General features: G+C 43.0%; 3 protein-coding genes across 4 annotated transcripts; 2 read left to right on the top strand and 1 right to left on the bottom strand.

The window, feature by feature from the left end:
* The first annotated feature begins 5 nt into the window (after positions 1-5).
* Positions 6-3,296, top strand: LOC6605222. 2 transcript variants are annotated; one of them, XM_032718216.1, is made up of 3 exons: positions 220-2,109; positions 2,300-2,460; positions 2,516-3,296. In XM_032718216.1, exons 1-3 carry the CDS (start codon positions 590-592, stop codon positions 3,220-3,222), a joined length of 2,388 nt encoding a protein of 795 aa, XP_032574107.1. In that variant the 5' UTR covers positions 220-589; the 3' UTR covers positions 3,223-3,296. The 2 variants fall into 2 exon arrangements, with proteins under 2 accessions (XP_032574106.1, XP_032574107.1); XM_032718215.1 differs by lacking the exons at positions 2,300-2,460; positions 2,516-3,296 and adding an exon at positions 6-70 and having other exon boundaries at positions 476-2,296.
* A 277-nt stretch (positions 3,297-3,573) lies between these two features.
* On the top strand, positions 3,574-15,296 carry LOC6605221 (chromosomal serine/threonine-protein kinase JIL-1). Its single transcript, XM_002030023.2, has 8 exons — positions 3,574-4,434; positions 4,926-5,798; positions 9,075-9,143; positions 9,221-9,354; positions 11,283-11,367; positions 11,428-12,239; positions 12,302-12,750; positions 12,811-15,296. The coding sequence occupies exons 2-8, from the start codon at positions 5,057-5,059 to the stop codon at positions 14,147-14,149; spliced, it is 3,630 nt and encodes a 1,209-aa protein (XP_002030059.1). The 5' UTR covers positions 3,574-4,434; positions 4,926-5,056; the 3' UTR covers positions 14,150-15,296.
* A 703-nt stretch (positions 15,297-15,999) lies between these two features.
* Positions 16,000-19,959, bottom strand: LOC6605220 (uncharacterized protein F23B12.7). Its single transcript, XM_002030022.2, has 5 exons — positions 19,140-19,959; positions 18,960-19,074; positions 17,326-18,900; positions 16,408-17,265; positions 16,000-16,337 (listed from the first exon to the last, which is right to left on the bottom strand). The coding sequence occupies exons 1-5, from the start codon at positions 19,866-19,868 to the stop codon at positions 16,096-16,098; spliced, it is 3,519 nt and encodes a 1,172-aa protein (XP_002030058.1). The 5' UTR covers positions 19,869-19,959; the 3' UTR covers positions 16,000-16,095.
* Positions 19,960-20,002: the final 43 nt, after the last annotated feature.

Raw genomic sequence — 20,002 nt, 5'->3', positions numbered from 1 at the left:
TTATTTTTTATTTATAATTTCACGTAACTTTATTTTGGTTGTTTTCGCCGCTCTCGCTCGCTCTTTTACTGTAAGGCCTTGCTCTCGCTTTTTTTCTCTTGCGCAGTGTTGCAAAGTTTTCAGCGTGGAACAGCTGATCCAGTATTTCGTTAAAAACCGTTAAAAGCCTGGTTGTTTTGGAATTGTTCAATTGTGTAACTTTGTAAAATTCTTTAATATTTTTTTATCTTGTTTATGTTCTAAAAACAAGAACAAATTAAAAAAATTGTTGTACATAGAGTTGCAATGCGACCCTATTTTAGTTGCTATTTTATTTTAAAATCCTGGTCAGACTTTATATATTTTTTATTATGAAATTTTCGAAAATTGTTCACTGATATAATCTTCATTTGAAAAAACTTGACAGTGACACTTTCATTCACTTCAAAAAAGTAAACAAAAAAAATAGTCAGGATTACAAAAGTTTTATTTCCAGATAATGGTACAAAATTTATTTGAATTATAATGCTGTTGCCCTTAAAGAACCCAAAGATCGTTGAAAGCGAGGTCAACCCGAATGTGACGCTACTGAAGCGCCAGATCGCCGAGGATGGAACTAAAACACAGGCACTGTTACTTCAAGCGTTCCGCTTCGAGTTGTCTAGTGACGCCAATGCATCTCCACTCCTCCAGGATCAGTTCCAGCGACCGCCAGTCGACAGGAGGCGTTAAGCCCGCTTTGGCATCACTAGATCCACCAAAAACACCCAATAGCATCGAGAAAACCAAGAAATCCAGGGGATTCCTCTCTTTTTTGTTTGGCAAACGAGACAGGAAGGCGAGGAATCAGAGTGAGACAAATGGAAACCATATCTCATTGGAGGACCATGATGTCAGGAAGCTTATACGTCTCTACAGCAAGCATAATAGCCTATACAACCGAAATAATCGCTACTATGGTAACAAAGATATCGACGAGGACTGCTACAACAGAATGGTGCGCTCTTTTCCGGGAAGAAGCGTCTCGGAACTGAGATCCTGTCTGGAGCAGCTAAGGATGCTCTTTGAGCGGGAATACACCATTATCGAACGTGCCCGAAGGAAGTGTGGAGAGATAATGACTCCTTCAATCCCCTACTACAATGAATTTCTTTTCCTGGTGCCACATCTTAATATTTACTTCGACAAGGATCTTCCTGGCAGTGGAACCACCCCACTCGCCGCCGTAAAACTTTTGAAAAATCCGATAGCCAGCCCAGAGATGTTGTGCCAAAAGTTGACCAATTTCACGGATATTCCTCTGGCCGGTTTCCCCGGAAATCTTCTAACCAAGAGGCCGAAAAAAGACCCTAAGGATCTGCCAAACAAGAAGATCAAACCAATTCCTGATCAAGAAAATCCGAAGAAAGAAAATCGCATGGAGCAGGAAATTCAGGAGGCAGAAAAAGTCGCTGATACGGAAGTTCCGTTAAAGGAGAAAGTCAGCGGGTTGGAGGATCAGGAACAGAAAGTCGCACTCTCGCCATCGGAACAAAAGAACATACACAACATTAGGGATAAAACCAGTCATCATCATTCTAACTCCAAGATGTCCAGCCAATCTTCGTACTACGCCAATGAAAAGGATTTAGGACCCACCGAGTTTAACTGTCCCTGCAAGCCGGAAGTTGAATCCTCTCAAAGCCCAGTTACCTGCCCCTGGATACCCGAAAATTCGAATTGTGAACCCCAGTGTCGGGAAACACTACCACAATCTAGTCCAAATTCCGTATCCTGCCCGCAAAATTCAGATATTTCTGAATCCCTCAAACAACCAGCTCACTTGGTGGAGAAGGAACCTTTCGGTCAGGAGTCCGCGAATAGCCAGCAAGTGCAGATGCTTTGCGATATGATACGTACCGAGCTAGCCACTGCTCCCGATTTCATATTCTTCGATGCCAAGTGGCGGATAATCGAGATTCTGAGGGAGGTGCACAAGCGCCAATTGGTTCACCACAAGGCCATTCCACTCAATAATTTACGCCGACCGATTCCGCCCCAAAAACGAAAACCGGGCGAGCCAAATCCGATGCCTAAGAATCCAAAATGCAAGTCGGATAGGAGTGCCCACGAACAGGGACAACCGAGGATGTGCGAGCATCACAAGGGCAGCCATTGCGCCTACTGCTGCCGGAACAGCAACTGAACTGGAAAGCAAAGCCCATCCACCAGCATCCATCGCTATCAGTAATAGCCCTGACCCACTTAACCAAGTGATAAGCCCTTCCGAGAGCAACAGCAGCCTCTTTCTCTCCGTCGCAAAAGCAGTTACATTTTGTAGCACCATGGATGTGGACGAACTAATCAGCAGCTCCAAGCTACTCAAGCATTGGCCAAGTTTTTTCATCAGTCTGGCGCTGATATGGATCCTAAAAAAATTGTTTTTTAAAGGGAATCGCGGTTCAAAAACCTATAATTTAGATGAACAAGTCGAGGAGGAGGGTAAATTTTAAAATAATCCAAGGTGAAAATAAAGCTATTCTATTCCATTTTCCAGTTGAAGACTTGGCAGATCTTGACGATGAACTGCAGCCATCCCTGGAGGATAAGCCCCATGTGACCTTCGTTCCCGGCCAGAATCTCAACCCTGATGGAGCCAAACGCTTTTACGAACTTATGCGTGGACGCCGTAGCATTCGCTCCTTTAGTAGCCATCCCAAACCGGATCTCAGCGTGATAGAGGACTGCATTCGGGCGGCGGGAACAGCTCCCAGTGGCGCACACACAGAACCCTGGACGTACTGCGTCTTACAGGAACCGGAACTCAAGCGATCCATTCGGCAAATTGTGGAGCAGGAGGAGCTGGTCAACTACAGCCAGAGGATGCATCCGCAGTGGGTCACCGATCTGCGACCCCTGCAAACCAATCATGTCAAGGAGTATCTCACCGAGGCGCCGTACCTCATACTGGTCTTCAAGCAGACGTATGGATTGTCGGAGAATGGGAAGCGAAGGAGGAGGCACTACTACAACGAGATATCCACATCGATTGCGGCCGGGATCCTTTTGTGTGCCCTTCAAGCGGCAGGACTCTCATCGCTGGTCACCACTCCTTTGAACTGCGGTCCAGCCTTGAGAACCCTGCTCGGGCGACCCGTCAATGAAAAATTGCTCATCCTACTGCCCGTCGGTTATCCGAAAGATGGATGCACAGTTCCCGACTTGGCGAGGAAGAATTTGTCAAATATTATGGTTACTTTTTAAGGTTTATTTACGTCCGTGCAGCTTACTGAATAGTTCAATAAAAACAAACAGAAATTCATGGTGTTATAAAAATATATAACATATATGTTTTAACTATATATATATATAATGATAAACTAGATAATTTTTAAACTTCTTATGTTGATTAACGAGTTTTTCTCATTTTCATTGAATTTATTCATTTATTTATTTATTTATTTATTGATGTTTATTGTTAATCAAAATATAATATCCCGTAAATATTAGATGAAACGATACTCTCCACCATCCCTGCCAACCGATATACGGCTGCTGTCCAACACCACGCTTTTTGCTCTCTTGTCAACACTACCGATAACGATAGCTACGGTAAGTGACACAAAAGCAAAGGGAAAATTTCTACGTACGGTGCTGTGTGTTCAAATTACAAAAAGCCAATTATCCGGCTTAATCGTTTTAGGGCTCTCTTGATTTTAATTGTATTATATTAAACTAAACCGATCCGATCGAGTTTAACGGAAATCGACGCGATTGCCATCAAGGTGGTCCGTACCTAATAAGTGTTCACGAATGAGAGCAAAGCAGATGGCGGAGAGCGTCCCGCGTTTCAATGTGTGTGTGCGTAAACGAGTAGAAAGCGGCGGTAAAAACCATCTCGTGTAACACAAAACAACTTATAAAAAACATATAATCTCAATATCAAAACGCTACTATATCGTCCATTGAAAAACAAGTACGAAGCGTACGCAGGGAAATTGGAAAATCCATTGAATATCGAGAGCAACAGTCGCCGGAGCGGAATCAGCGGACGAAAACAAAAACGCTTTAAAAACGCAGCCGATACAGAAAGTGCCAGCGTGTGAGTGTGCATATGTGTACGTAGTTGTGGGCAAAGAGAACGGCGAAGAATAAGAAATTGAGAAAAAAATAAAGACTAACTGTGGAAGTGAAAAATGCGCGACTGATAAAGATTGTGATAATCACGGAATATAACAAGTAAAAAAGAAGAATGAAAAGAAACCGCAACCAAATTGGTTGAATAATATTTAAGCCAACGCCAGTGCTGCATAAATCGGTGCACATTATCATTGGAACGTTCAGTGTTGCACATCGCTACCGCCGCACGCATAATCCAACACTCTTCCCCCTCCCCACCCAGATCCACCCACACACACACTCCAATTCGGATTTCTTCGTCTGCATTATAATATTGCGCTTATATTCTTTCGCGAGGTGAGTCGAACTCCCAAATAGTGTTCTATTCAGAAATGAGTTTCCCAATCCAATTGTCCGCTAACAGCGGAAAAATTACTCCCGCCTGCGTTGAAACTGTACCATATTGTGGATGAAGAAATGGGAATAGAAATGGTCAATGGGCATGCGGAAGGTACGGTGAAGATTGCCTAAATGAAACACAATAAGAAACAGCTGTGTTCAAGGCAATAGTAGCCAAACCATGTTGCGGAATAAATTTCAAAAAATGCATTCATATATTTAGTATTTAAATTGTGTAATTTCTATCGTATAAACATGTTGTATATAATTCAGTAATAAATAATTCAGTTTCTTATTAACAATATTAGAACAATAAAACAGTCTAGCTAGCCAAAATTACAACTTTATGTCAGTGCTCATATTAGAATGTGTCAAAAAGTCTAATGCTTGTCTACAAATTGTTATCGATTTTCGAACAAATGTCTTTATTTTGATTTTTGTTTTTCCAGCTTAACGATGCGCCACGATCAGTTCCTGGACCTTTTTATTTTTTTTTGTTAATTGCTGGAATATCATCCATTGATTACGTGAGGAGCACGTAGAGCATTATTAACGGCATCTTTGACGGAAGAATCTAGCCATGAGTCGCCTGCAAAAACAAAACTACGAAATCTTAAGCGGTACAAGTACGTCGCGTCTCAAGAATCATCAACATCCCCGTGAATCGGAGTCACTAGCCTACGACGAGCCAGATCAAATGGTGCGGAATCATCTGAATGGCCAGCTGGTAGCCAATGGCAAGGGCAAAACGCTTAAGAATAGCAATTCAGAAACGTTGACCAATGGCAGAAAGTCCAAACTGAATACGGAGGGATCCGGCTCTGGTTCTGGAAAGTCCTTGAACTACAACAACAACAATAATAACAACAACAGCATCAGTGCCACCAACGGTCAGTACACCAATAGCAACAGCAAGACCACGTCAGCATCTGCAAGGGATTACACTTACCGCGAGACCATATCACCGCCCACACCTCCATCCCCGCCCACCACTAATGTGGCGGATATTGTTTGCATATCGGATGCGGAGAGCGATGATGGGCGCTACCCCGAGCGGGAGTACTACGACCAGGACATGGAGGAGGATGAGCCGAACGGGATGGAGATCGATGAATCGAGCTCCAGCTTATCCAAGACCAAATCCAACAATGCAGCTGCTGCGGCGGCGGCGGCTGCAGCAGCAGCGGCAGCAGCAGCCTCGAAGGCCTCCTCGTCGACCACGCCCTCCTACGCCATGCCCACCAGCAATAGTACACCCCTTGATCTGGACAATGAGGCCCATCAACGGGACCTGGAGGTGGTCACCGATCTGAAATACTACGGTGAGTCATTCCACTCAATGATAGTGATAAAGAAGACCGGGCCAACTGCAAGCACATGCTAGATAAGAAAATTAGTTACAAGTTGCAGTGAATATTTCATGCTGCCACTGAGCTTATCAAATATGGTAGTGTGGTGGAATAATTGATAACTTTAACCGGGTGGATGTCTCAAGGTTTTATTGAAATGTCGGCAGAGGGTGGCTGGTCAATGCCGGATGGAGTGCCGTCTCTATCGTCCTTTGTTAAAGTGGAGCACATGCATTCAACCTTGACACGATTACCCAGAAAACTCAACCCGGCTTTGTTCGCTCTTCGGGCCAAATCCAAAACTACTGACCTCCCCTGAAATCGCACAACCTCGCCGTACTCACCTCTCACCACACCAAATGTCCAATTTGACAACCGTGGTTCGAAAACCTATTGTTGCTGCTTGTTATTTGTTAGATTTAACACCTTTCGGTTGCATTTTTAAATAAATTATATTTACTGAGTACATTAGACTTGAAAGAGTGCGATTTTGGAGTGAAAAGTAACAAGAGAGGTTTCAAAACAGCTGTTTATAAATCGAATAAAATAAATCTATATACAAGTTAGTGTTGAAAAGTTTCTAACTATCTCGATAATTAAGATGTACTATTTCTTGAATAGTTCTTATATCTGTCTTATATCTTCCAAAATATCATAAGGAACCACTGTGCCAGTCTTTTCGTCATCGCCGTGCAGTCGTGACCATGTCAGTTGTTTGTACAAATGTGCGTGCATCGCTGTTTGTGAGCGTTTGCTGTACTCACAAACATGCTTGTTTGCATAAACGGTTGGTTGTTGTTTGTAGGCAATTTATATACTTGAACTTGGCAATGCAACTCGCCGAACAACGAGCATATTTACATATGTGTGTATGTACATATGTACATAAAGATAGGGCAACGAGTTAGCCTCCTTGATAATTGCCTGCAAATTGATACGTGAGCAGTGTTTGTTGTTTGCTGTTAATTATCACAAGAACATCGTCACGGCAACCGACTAGTGGTGGGAGAGGGGGGGATGTATTATAAACCCCACCCTTTTGTAAATTAACAATAATAATTAGCAATGCACAGAGGAAAATACAGAATGCATCTCAAGTAACGGTAGCAAAATGTTATAAAATATTATATCCACATTTAATCTTATTATGAATTACTTAAAAATGCATTAAAATGTTGCATTTTCAGCTGTGTAATTTTCACCCCTTTCACTTTTTTTTATCAGTTAAATCGATATCCTCGTACAGTTACCGCCAGCACATTATACACATTACTCTTAAGTGGGTTAAACATTTCTTATGCGACAATTTGCACTTGACAATGAGAAGTAAAAATAGAAAATCGAAATTGTTGCTATCAGAATGTTCTCCACTTGTTGCGGTTTGCGTATTATTATTCATATTCTTTCGGTCTGCGTTCATTAAACTTTGCCTAGTCATTTTTTTTGTGCGGTTAATAAGTTTAAGAACCTGGCCAGAGTATATAATGCCACATCAAGGCCAATTTATTTGCTCGACGTCGTCACACACGCTTTCAAAAAGGACGGTTTAAAAATACAAAAGAAAATTCGCACTTGCTTTAAATACTGACTAAAAAATTCCATATTTCCATTTGATATATGAAAAAGAACAAAAATAGCAAAATATACAAGGGTGCCAAGGAAAAGGGTTTTTCCTTCAGTTTTTCTTGTTGAATCAATAATTTCGGCGAAAAGTTGCCACCCACTGGAAAAAGTCCTGGGTTCGATGCACCCTTGAAGAATTTCGGCACGCGTCATTCCGTGCGTTTGGCTGGTGTTTTTCGCAAATTACATTTATTTGCTGTTAGCAAGTTGTATTTCCAAATAATAATACAACAGGTTCGGTTGAGCAGGCACAACTCTCGATACCAATAACCCCTGCTGAAGTTCTGTGTCAATGTTTCTTGATTTCACAACAACGCGAAATTTTGACGGCTCCATTGCACGAGGGTTGAATCAAGATTCTAATATTGAAATAATAATAAGAGTACAAATGTTACAGACGCGCTCTGAATAAGGTCCTTCGGGGATCAAGGACACTTTCGCAAGCTGCTGTGGCTAGGAATATTTCGCAACACTGGCTCTGAACTTTACATTAATATTCGTCACATATTCAGACGGTTTGGAATGGTTTGAATGGGTGGGCTTACGTCGGGTTGACTGACTCATTGCCAAAATGCGGCAGGTTGAGGATGATGTTTGCTTCAACGAATTGGTCATTTGGGAACGTTTTATTTAATGTCAAGCTAATTGAATTACAGCGTTCACAGGCTTTTCGATTGAAGCTGAATAATTGCGGTTATTAAATTGAATGGCAGATCAGGTGAATGCCTTCAAGGAGCAAACTAACCTTTTGTGAGGGTAAATTGGAAAGGCATCACTTTCAAACACGTCTGCACAGTTTAATGGAATAGTTAATAAAGTTAATCTAAACTAAACTTATGGGTTGCAAAAGCTATAAACACTGTTGTCTGTCCCTATAATTATTAATAGCACAATAATTTATATTGTTTTACTTATTAGATATTAAGTAGCTTCACTTTTAATGCCTGCAAATCCCTCGAACTTTGTCTGCTTCGTGCAATAATCGTAAACAGTGCAATCTTTGGGACAGACATTTGGGGCCAGTGAACTGTTATGGCTTGTGGCACATGCCCCCAAAGAAGCCTGAAATATATGTATGTCTAGAGAAAAGTTCTCCTTCCCCCAAATGGCAGAGTTCCGTGCCGTGTCCTTGGTCCCTGAAAATAAATGCTGTGGTCAACAAAGTTTCTGTTAGACCGGCATGCCCATGGAATTATAAGGCCATAATGCTACATATCACATATGTATGTATGTACATAGGTAGTCTGATAATCATGTGTAGCATTTTCCACTTGCCCGCTTTCGGCAACGAACAAGAGGGAATCAAGTGTCTGGCACGTGCTGCGCTGGCGATAAAAATAAAATGTGATAATTCGTTTCACATGTGTTAAGTACACAATGCGAAGAACTATTTTTATCGCCCACCCTACAAAACTTAGTGCACTATCTATGTACATATGTATGTGTGTACATACATGTATGTACTAGTACAAATTCATTCTCATTCATTATCATTCTTAGAGAGCAAAATAATTTGGTTTGTAGTAGCCAGTGATTAGTTCAGGTGCAGTTTGGAAATATATGTATGAATTTGTTGTTTTGGTGCCCGATTACAATGCTTATCTCCGTGATTTTCTTTCTTTTTAGTAAAATTGTACAGTGATGAGGCCGTTAGTCTGAATGATTTCAAAATCATACGCGTTCTAGGAACAGGTGGTAAGTAAAATATTATTGGAATACAAATACAAAATGTATCAAATATTGACTTGGCAATGTTTTCATATTTTTCATAGCCTATGGGCGGGTTTTCCTCGTGCGCAAGCTAACTAGACACGATGCCGGAAAATTGTATGCAATGAAGGTACTCAATAAGATAACGGTGGTCCAGAAGCGAAAAACCGCGGAACACACCAAAACGGAGAGAGTGGTAAGTGGAGAGAGTGGTAAATATTTGACTTAAATATATTATATTAAAATCAATAAAAAAATCATTAGTGTTTAATCATTCTTATCACGATTAGCCCTATTTTTGAAAACTAACCATACTATTTTTGTGTATAAGCTTAATACAAACTGACGCAAACTGCAAAGCGAGAAAGCCCTTTTACTCATTTTTTAACAAGGAAAAATACCGCAAACGTGTTTAATCAAGCCATTTCTTTTTGTCGGTAGCTCTTTTACTTTTCGATTACCGTTACCTGTACCGCTGCGTGATGTTTTTGCAATCACACCGCTTTGCGGCTTCTTTTACTTTGAATTGCTCTTCACTTTAATGACGACAATAAAGTGCAGCTTATTGAAATTAAACCCGATTTGACAACCTTCAAGTCGCACGTACAGTTTACGGTAGCGAATCGGATGAAAAGAAAAAGAAGCCAGTAAACGGGAAAAGGCATAAGGAGGAAAGTGGGTGGAGAGAGGGAGAGAGATGTTCTTGTGACCCACATAGCAACTTGTTCTTGTTGCACCGGCAAAAAGCCAACACAGTCCAAAGAGAGGATACACACGTACACTGCAAAAAAAAATTTCGAAAGTTTAAATTTTCAAATGATAAAAATTATGAAAAGGTGTAAACTCAATGACATTTTTTATTATTAATGTATTATCCAAAAAATAGTAATTTCTAGATGCCTTTATTAATGTAATGTAATTTTTTTTTATTGATGTTTGTTCTTGTGTATGAAATCGGGAGAGCTAAAGAGAGCATCCAGCTCAGATCAATAGTGGAAGTTGTTGTTGCAAACTGGCTAGTGCAACCGGTTTTTCTGTTATTTTTTTTCTATCTCTTTCTCTCTTTTCGGAAACGAGAGAGTCGTAGTAAATCAATTAAAATAGAAATGGAAAAGGGAGAAAGATCAAAACGGCGTTAAATAACTGCAAACAGGTGTAGGCGCCATAGCCGCAGATAACTTAAACAAATTTACAATTGGGGCGCCCTGCTTTAACGTTGTTTTCATGCGCTATTTTCGAGTCTCTCTGTTACCCTTTTCTCTCTCTCCTCCAATGCCACCCACTTGAATGTTTCAAGGTGTAATAGTTGTGCTACTAACCCAGTTATCAAACGTTGCCGGTATCTGCGATTCGACAAGTCTATAATTTGTCTGGCAGTCGCCAAAATAGAAAGGAATAAACAGTAGCCACCAATATTGAGGAAATTTTTGCTAATTTAGAAAATATATTACAAAAATACAAATTTTAATTTATACAAATTCTAATAACATTTAAAGCATATTAGTTACTATTAGTTTTAAAAATGTTAATGAATAATTTCTTACTATTCAGGTTCCAATTATATTTAATAATTTTATTCCGTTAAAACTTGATAACTACTTAAAATTAATTTCTTTCTTTTTTAATGCCATCGTGGTGTTTATTAAAACGAACGAGAAATGTGAACGTTTTTATCTGAAAGAAATGAGCAAGAGACGAATTCACTTCATTAATTCATTTTCAAAATGCTTGATTTCACTTTTCCTCTCACATGCCATTCTCTTTCGTTCTTACGCGGAACATTAATCGGCAACAACACGTAAATAACTTATACTCATACTGATGCATTCAAACTGTATTGGCGTAAATAAAACTCAAAACAAAATAGAAAAAAAAACAACAAGATCTGTGATAAGCGAGTGAGCGAAAGCCGTGGGAAAGAGATAGGCGATTTTTAAGGAAACGTTAATTATCAATGTTTTATGAACACCTTATAAGTAAAGGGTAAAATAAAATAGTTATATGGGGATATATTGAATTAATATATGTACATTTATTTTAAGAGGATACAGGATTGCAACAAATTAAATGTATTTTTAAATATTTCTTTACATTTTGAAAAAAATATTTGTTTTTTGTTTCTAGGTACTGGAAGCCATTCAACGTAATCCCTTCCTCGTGAGTCTGCACTACGCCTTCCAATCCTCCTCGAAGCTTTACCTCGTGCTAGGTAAGATAATACCATCTATCGGAATCTGAACAAAACGAATTAAATCTTATAAATTTACAGACTTTGCCAATGGAGGTGAGCTCTTCACGCATCTCTACCACTCTGAGAACTTTGAGGAGTCCCGGGTGCGTGTGTACATAGCCGAGGTGGTGCTGGCCCTGGAGCAACTGCATCAGTTGGGAATCATCTATCGAGATATTAAGTTGGAGAATATTTTGCTTGATGGCGAGGGGCACATTGTTTTGTCCGACTTTGGACTGTCAAAGATCCTTACCGCGGAGAATGAATACCGTGCGCATAGCTTCTGCGGCACTCTGGAGTATATGGCACCTGAGATAATCCGTACGGGGCCGCCGGGACACGACAGTGCCGTAGACTGGTGGTCGGTGGGTGTGCTCACTTTTGAGCTGCTCACCGGCGCTTCGCCATTCGCAACGTCCGACGGCCAGGCCCAGCAGTCGGAAATATCGCGGCGGATTCAGAAGGAGCAGCCGTTGATCCCCTCATCGTTCAGTGCCAACGCCCGCGACTTTGTGCTAAAGATGTTGGAAAAGAATCCAAAGCGGCGCTTAGGTGGCAACCATCGCGACGCCAGCGAAATCAAGGAGCACCCCTTCTTCAACGGCATTAACTGGCAGGAGCTGCGGACAAAGCGTCGCAAGGCTCCCTATAAGCCCACCCTCACCGCCGAGGATGATGTGCAGAACTTCAGCAACGAGTTTACCGACCAAGTGCCCGAGGATCCCGAATGCGATGCCCCGCCCAGCCGGATACGACTATTTCGCGGCTACACATATGTGGCGCCAGAGCATTTGGAGCAGATGCGACGGGATAACCACTGTCAGATCCAATACTGTAATACAGGACTTCAGGTTGGTTTAATTGCAATATTATCTGATAGTCAACTACTAATACCAAGACCTTGTCCTTGTAGAATATACCCTGTCGGCCAGATGATCTTGAACTGGGTACCCGCACTTCAAGCGGAGCCTATGGCACTTGCCATTTTGTGGTGGACAGCTCTACGGATTTGGTGTTCTTGGCCAAAATAATACCGCTATCCAAGTTCCGTCCCTCCGAGGTCGACGCGCTGATCTCGTGCGCTCTCGACACGACCAATCACAAGAACATCGTAAGCTACCATGGAACGTTCAGGGAAAAGTGCGAGACATGGATCGTTATGGAGTACCTGTCCGGCCCGGAGCTGACCGCATCCCTCGGCATGGATGAGGATTCGTGTCGGGAGATCTTTCTGCAGCTGGTCATGGCTGTGCGGCACATACACTCCAAGAACTTTATACACGGTGACCTGAAGCCGGAGAACATAATGTTCGAGAACGGAGAGGATAGGACTGTCAAAGTGATCGATTTTGGCAGCGCCTGGTAATGCTATTGGCCTAAATCTCATTTTTCCCCTATTTAATTTGTATTCTTTACCAATAGTTACAATAATCGCTTTAAGAGCTGGAAGGACAAGCCGCGTTACACGCTGGACTATGCTCCGCCTGAAATGCTCGCGGATGCGAATCTCGTCACTTATTCGCCAGCCGTGGATGTATATGGTCTTGGGGCCACGCTGTATACCATGCTGGTGGGTCATCGGCCGTACAGACAGAACGAAGACGATGTGGATCACTCCGCTGCGGCCCATCACGAGCTTCGCAAGCGAATGCGCCGGGAAACGTTTAATCAGCGTTCTGTGCGCTGGGAAAGTGCAAGTCCTGCGTTCCGACATTTGGTTAGCTGGTGTCTGCAGCGGGATCCGGCTGATCGGCCCACAGTGTTAGATATTCTCGACAGCGAGTGGCTGCAGTACGGCTCAAATGATCCGGACGTGGATATCATAATGCCGCAACAGATGGTTGTGGACCTCAGCGAAGACACTATGGAGCAACCGACGGCAGGTATGTTAGACGATCAGCAACAAATGGAATTCACGCACGATAAGTCGACGGAGGATGAGGGCATAACCCTAGTCAGCGAGCCCATGGAAGCGACTGTCGCGACTCAAGAATCTTGGAAAAATGCAGCCGCGTTTTCGTCGACAGTTGCTCCAACCGACGACGAGATAGTGCACGAACGATTTGACCCGGCATTTGAGGTCCAAGCGGACTTCTACGGTTTCGACGAGTATGAGCCGCCTCTGCCTCTTCCCGAGGAGTACTACTCCGAACTACCTCTGCCTGAGGAGGACCGGCAGTACATGCCACCTCCAGCAGCTCCGATTCCTGTTGAACCAGAAACGACCTTCCGACGGCCAAGAACGCGCCAGCAACGTCGCACTGAGAGCCAGCTAATACAACCTGTTTCCCTCGCTACGCATGAGGACAGCAAGGCGTCCCTGCGCGTACTAATGCAGCAGCTGCCGCCGCCAGGTGACAATACGGTCAATACGGTAGCACGCATTCCGAAGCGAACCCAGCGAGTCGTACGTACATTGCCTCCGTCCTTTGGAACCACCAAGCGAGATGAGAATTTCAATGGATTTAGTAAGACAGCAATATCGTGGCGAAAGACTCGGGCCAGCTGGCGTCACTTCTGTCTGCTAATCAATGGTGTGCAGCAGGTGCTTAAGATTCGGTTCAAAAAGGCGCGTCGCGTCTACTGCCTGCCCCATATAAAAGAGGAAAAACTTGATCATGCGTACGAAAAACCGCTGACGTTCCCGCGACCCAAGGCGCAACTGAAGCGCACCAAGCGGGAGCCCAAGGTGCCGCGGCCACCAACACGAGTGCAGCCGGAGAGGGCGCGGGCGCTGCGCCAACTTTATCAGTTCCAATGACATGAGGATGACGACGGCGATGATGTGGAGGTGGTGGAAATCAAGGAGGAGCCGCTAAACGAGGGAAAGGAGCAACTGCGAGCGGTGCTGCAGTGGGAGGGCGACTTCAGGAGGCCACGTATGTACAGCTGACCACACACATCGACCCAATGGCCCATTCAGGACAACGACAACCAGACGCCGGCCAAAACAGAGGGTGAAGAACCAGCGGGTTTCAGCGACCCGCAAGAAACCCACTAGCCCCCCTCACCAACAATCGGGAGCATGAGGGGGAAGGATCCGCAAGACGCACCAAAGATCCTGTCAATAAAGTTTTTCAAGTTTGTTATTCATTAGGTTAAGATTCAGAACTCATTTCGCTTATTGTTTTTTCAATCACGAAAAACGAAAATCAACTTAACGTGTACATCTTTAGAAGGGCGGTCGGTGTATTCAATATGCAATTTTGTTGTGCTAGTTAATTATTTGAATAGCTTAAATGTAAAAAGTCAGACACAAAAACGGGAATATAACAAAGGCAACTTTTGCATTGATCTTAGTGCGATTAAGATATACAAAAACAAATACCGACAACAACCAACTAATATGATAATAAGATTTGCAATTAGTTTAGTGCAAAATTAGGCTTAAGACAAAATTGAGAAAGATATTACGATTCCCTATATACACACACACACTCACAGTTTCCTTTAAGTTGTGCTTTATGTTAAGTTATATACTTTATTCTAAACTGTCCCTGAACTAACTAAAAAATACTTCCAAGCATGTATTGCCAAATTCAATAGGAATTAGCTAACCCATTTAATTTGAATTGTGCTTGGCAATGTTACCTAATTGCATTCAAATCATTTCAGTTAAAACTATCGGGATAAAGAAGGATCGCCCGAAAAGCCATTTCCACATGAAATTGCGAAGTTCTTTTTGAGATCGTGTTCGAAAATAAAGCGTTTTTCGCACAGAAAACTCAACTATTGGGAATCGTGAATAGTCGTAGACATTTGTTAATGGCAAACCAAGATTTAATTGTTTTGTTAAGTATTTTTGATTGTATATTTTTTAATTTTTTGCGAAACCTGTATCTAGATAAGATAAAGCAATGGATAGCGATGAAATCTAAATAAAACTAAAACAATTACATTATTTTAAACTCGCTTGATTTGTATTGTTTTAATTTTGTATTAAATAAATGCCCGCATTTGATCAGTTTTTAAGAGCACCCACTAAACCCTCCGCTGACATAAACCTAACCCCTTAACCCCTAACCCAATTCACATATCGAACTGTATAAATTTGCGTTAGAGCTGGATAAAGAAGCAAATTGATGGTTGAGGTCATGGTGTAAATTTTAGTATAAAACAAATAACATTTATATTAAAGTTGCCTTCTAACAAGTTGCCTTAGAACACACACACAAATGTAAAGCCCAATAACTCCAAAAAGTCGCAATATGAAAAGTTAAACATACCCTACATTTTATAAGCAAACTCATTCGGCATGAGTTAGTTTTTATGGGTGCGATCATTGGCAATCCGTCGTAGTTTAAGATCACTGGAACTATCAATGACCATAGAATCTGCCCAATCTACTTACAATGGACGCAACAACCGATGGGGGACAACTAGTTAAATGTAAGAACAAAGCAATCATCAAATCGTATTGAACTCGATTTTTGCGTTATATACTATATAGGGATAGTTATGTTATCCAAACAATCGAAGGCGTTTGATAAACTTTGAAGATCAGTGGATGAAGATCAAGTTGCTAGTGGTTAAGTCACCAAAGTCTGTACATAAAACCAATATCAAAATGCAGTTAAAATAAAGCATTTCAAATGGATAAGCAAAGGGCACTTTCTTTAACTTAATAAAAATTGGGTTTAATCTTTCCTTTAGATATTTACAAATCTAACCACTTAAATGGAATAGAGTTTGATAATCGAGTTTAGTTTAGTGTTTCCGCTTCTTGCCCGCTTTCTGCGGTCTACCGCCTTTGGCCGCTGGTTTGCCGGCAAACTTTTTGCCCTTGTAGGATTTCGAGTTCGATCGTCGGTTTTCTTCCCATTTCAATTGTTTGTCGGAGGACTTGTCCTTGTTGAAGACGGCATTGCTGGTTCCCTGACCCTTTACCTTGGCCGTCTCCTCCAGCAGCGAAGAGAAGTCATCGGCGGCAGCAAACAGAGAGGACATATCTAAAGGATGTTGAAAAAGTACATATTAATAACCTTATGACCTCCATTGAATTTCAAATCGATATCTTACCGTGACTCTGTTTGAGTGTTTTGGCAAAGCTCCGTCCTCCCACCATGTCGTTGGAGTCTTTGCGGGATTTTTTGGATCTCGGTGGTGCATCTTCGTCGTCATCCTCTTCGTCTGGACTCTCAGGATCATCGCTTGAATCACTGTCATCAGGGCCGCCTTCTGAAATCGAGCCCACATCATCGTCATCATCACCATCGTCGTCGTCATCAAGTGGCTGCAAATCAATCGAGCCCGTTTCATCATCGGACTGATCTTCGCCCTGCATTTCATCATCTTCGTCTTCTGCCAAGTCGTCATCACCCCAGTCGTCATCAATATCGTCCATCTCATCTTCCGCCTTGTCGGACTGCTTCTTCTTTTTCTTATCCTTGGACTTATCCTTCTTCATCTCGCCGCCCAGCTCCTGCAGGAAGTTCAGCTCCTCTTCATTCTGCTCTTCGTCGACACCCTCCTTGAACTTCTTGCCGAAATACCCATCCAAATAGGCCTCGAACTCATCGTCATCTACTTCGCCCTCTTTCAGGTATTCCTCTCCAGCCTCGCCATCATCTCCTTCTTCTGGGCCGTCCTTCTTGACCTCCTTCTGCTTTTTGTTCTGCGCCACAATTTCCGCTTGTTTGCGTTTATGCTCCAAGAAGTTGAAGATGAACATCTCGTCCTCGGTGCAGTTGGCCTTGGTCAGCGATTTCACTGGTCTTCCTCGCGCTCCGTGAGCCATGTATCGCTTGTGTGCCACGGTAGCATTTTCTGCTGCTTGTGAAGCTTCCAGCTTTTTCGGATTCTTGAAAGCGAAACGCTCCAAAAAGTGTGGCAGTCCGAAATCTCTGAGCGGATCACCATAGTAATCAATGCGTGATTCTAATGAAAGTGAAGTGGGTTTACAAAAGGATATAAAGAGAAACCGCATGGAATACTCACGCTGAAGAATCTGTTCCGCAAAGACCTGAACGGTGGGATGGTAGTGTTGCCGCAGCAACAACAGTTCGTGGCGGAGCGCATATGCAGCTCCTGCAAAAGCGGGCACTCGATGGTACGGATCGTACTTGCAGGAATCAATATCCCGCACCTTGGCCTCTGTGGCAGCCACACTGGCATGATGCCAGGAGGATGCACTTGACTTAACATCATTTTCTGCCTTCTCTTCCAATGGATTGGAGTCTTTAGTATCATCCGCCTCATCTTTGACATCCTCGTAGACCTCATCATCGTCGCTACCGAACTTGTCCAGATCCGCACTGATTGGTAGAGCCACTTTGGAACCTTCCTCCACTTCCTCAGAAGTTCCAATGCCTCCAATTAGCTCACGGCGCATGCGCAGCAACTTGTGGATGACGATTAAACAACCAGCTGCAATGTGGGGAGGAGCGTATAGAGTCAACTGCAGCAGACGCTTCACGAATGCCTGGGCCCTGGCCACATGGTTGTCGATGTGGATAGCACGATGTACAATATGCAGTAGATGAGCCGCCGTTTTACTACCCACATTAATTAGGTTCAGATCCAGCAGCTTCACATACAAAGCATTATAGAACCGATCCGATTTCTCAGTTTTCACTGCAACCAGTTGCAGCAGCAGGCCAAGAGTCTGTACGGCGACCCTGATGTCTGCCAAGTGGACCAATCGGTAGATGGTGTCCTGCATTTCCTTGGTGAGTAATTCCCCGTTGCTATCCTTTGCTGGCTTAGCCTCCACGATAGCCTTTTGCAAGCATCGCAGGATGGCCTGCATGGTCCTATTATTTACGGCTCCCTTCTGGACGAGAACCTTGAAGAGGGCAAAGCATATGTTGACCAACTTGGTGCAGACTTCGGGCCGGCCAGAGGGTGCGATGCTGGAGAGGAAGCACAGTGCAAAGTGCTGCGCTCGCTCTGAAATGTTGTTACGGAAAAGTAGCTTCTCCGCTTCGGCAACAATAACACCGCACATGTTCGGATGTTTCTGGGCCACCTCGCTGAGGTGATGCAACGCCTTGGAGGCAATCTTGGCGATGGGATCGCCCAGTTTGTTCACCAGCATGGTTAGCAGCAGCTGCTCCTTTTCGGGAGCATAGGCCAGCAACCTGGCTGCTGACACAATAGAGGAGTTCTTATTGTGTTCCTGCCCAGTCTGCAGGCCCTGCATAACGTTCTTCAAGAACTCGTGGTACTGGTCCTTCAGTTCGCTCTCGAAATGCCAGTACGCGTAAATGCGGCGCTTCTGTTCGTTGCGCAAATTCTCATCCTTCTTCAGCTTTTTCCAATCAGCACCACGTGTGTGCACCGCCAGGAGTTTTCTGTTTGGCGGGAGCAGCACCTCCTGCCACAAATCCGTGAGCACTGCAATCACATCATTGCTGGCCTTGTTGGAGATCTTGCAAAAGCCAATTAAAGTGCTCAATGCTTCCAAATTGCCCAGTGGATTGCTTGTCACCAGAAGGGCGCCCGCATTGGCCCGATCCTTTGCAGTACCCTTGTGCAGAGCGGTTTGCAACCAGCGAGCATCCGAGGGATTACCTAAAGATAAGATAAAAGCATTAACAGGTGTTCAAATTACCGAGTCGAAAAAGTCTTACGCTTATTAAAAGTTATCTTCTCCGCCTCGAAGGAATTTTTGCAGAGATTGTACAGCTCCAGCTGATCGTTCTCCTTCATGTCCAGCACCTCGTCGGTGGACGGATAGTCGGGATGCTAAGATACGATAGTGATAACTATAAATGATTTATTTCGACGATTTCAGTTTAGCTTTAACATACCACATGGTACCACTTCTTTTGGGACTCCTCGTCTTCATCTATTTTTGACTGATATTTGTTGTGCTTTTTGGAAATGGAGTCACCCAGTTCCTCATCGCTGTCTCCATCGCTGTCGGATACATTTTTCCCAGCTCCATCCTCATCAAACTTGATTCGTTGAGGCTTTTTAAAGTTCTCCTTGGACTCTCCGTCATCTCCAAACATGATTTTTTGTGACTTCTTGGCCGGTTTCGTCTTTGTGTTGGAAGAAGAAGGAATTACTTCATCTTCTCCATCATCAGTAAACTTGATTTTTTGAGGTTTATTGGCGAAGTCCGACTTTTGACCATTATGTTTATGGTTCTTTTTGTTGAAAGGTTTTTGATGTACTGTTTCTCCATCCTCTCCAAATTTGATTTTCTGGGGTTTTGGTCCAGTTTTATGATTTTGGTTGAAGGACTTGGAAGCTACTTGTTCATCATCGTCACCGAACTTTATTCTCTGTGGTTTATTTGCAAAATCCGGCTTTTGGTGGTTCTTATTGAAGGATTTAGCACCTTCCGCTTTTCCATCTTCACCAAACTTAGTTTTCTGCGGCTTTTTCACCTGTTCCTTGCCTTGAAATTTTTGCCTTTGTGGGTGCTGCTTTTTGTTTTGTTTAACTACCGCCTCGCCGGCGTCGTCGAACACTATTTTCTTGTTTTTGGACGGTCCACCGAATTGCACACCTGTGGCCACTGCTGCCGGCATGATTTTATATAGCTATATATCAGATAAAAATCATTAAATAAAATAAACGACGTTAGAAACAACTCGCACGTGTGTTCAAATATGACATTCACCGCGAAACGTAAGCAACATATGTCGTCTAAGTAGTGACGAAT

Source organism: Drosophila sechellia, chromosome 3L (assembly GCF_004382195.2).
Source record: "Drosophila sechellia strain sech25 chromosome 3L, ASM438219v1, whole genome shotgun sequence".
In the NCBI taxonomy this organism is placed as follows: Eukaryota; Metazoa; Arthropoda; class Insecta; order Diptera; family Drosophilidae; genus Drosophila; species Drosophila sechellia.
This window is presented reverse-complemented; position numbering and strand designations above follow the sequence as displayed.

Coding starts and splice junctions, on each gene's coding strand:
- LOC6605222 (XM_032718216.1), top strand. CDS start 590: ATGGAACTAAAACACAGGCACTGTTACTTCAAGCGTTCCGCTTCGAGT. Junction 2,110..2,299: donor GAACAGGGACAACCGAGGAT/GTGCGAGCATCA, acceptor TACATTTTGTAG/CACCATGGATGTGGACGAAC. Junction 2,461..2,515: donor TGAACAAGTCGAGGAGGAGG/GTAAATTTTAAA, acceptor TCCATTTTCCAG/TTGAAGACTTGGCAGATCTT.
- LOC6605221 (XM_002030023.2), top strand. CDS start 5,057: ATGAGTCGCCTGCAAAAACAAAACTACGAAATCTTAAGCGGTACAAGT. Junction 11,368..11,427: donor GAAGCTTTACCTCGTGCTAG/GTAAGATAATAC, acceptor ATAAATTTACAG/ACTTTGCCAATGGAGGTGAG. Junction 12,240..12,301: donor ACTGTAATACAGGACTTCAG/GTTGGTTTAATT, acceptor TTGTCCTTGTAG/AATATACCCTGTCGGCCAGA.
- LOC6605220 (XM_002030022.2), bottom strand. CDS start 19,868: ATGCCGGCAGCAGTGGCCACAGGTGTGCAATTCGGTGGACCGTCCAAA. Junction 18,901..18,959: donor GAAGATAACTTTTAATAAGC/GTAAGACTTTTT, acceptor TCTTATCTTTAG/GTAATCCCTCGGATGCTCGC. Junction 16,338..16,407: donor AACACTCAAACAGAGTCACG/GTAAGATATCGA, acceptor AACATCCTTTAG/ATATGTCCTCTCTGTTTGCT.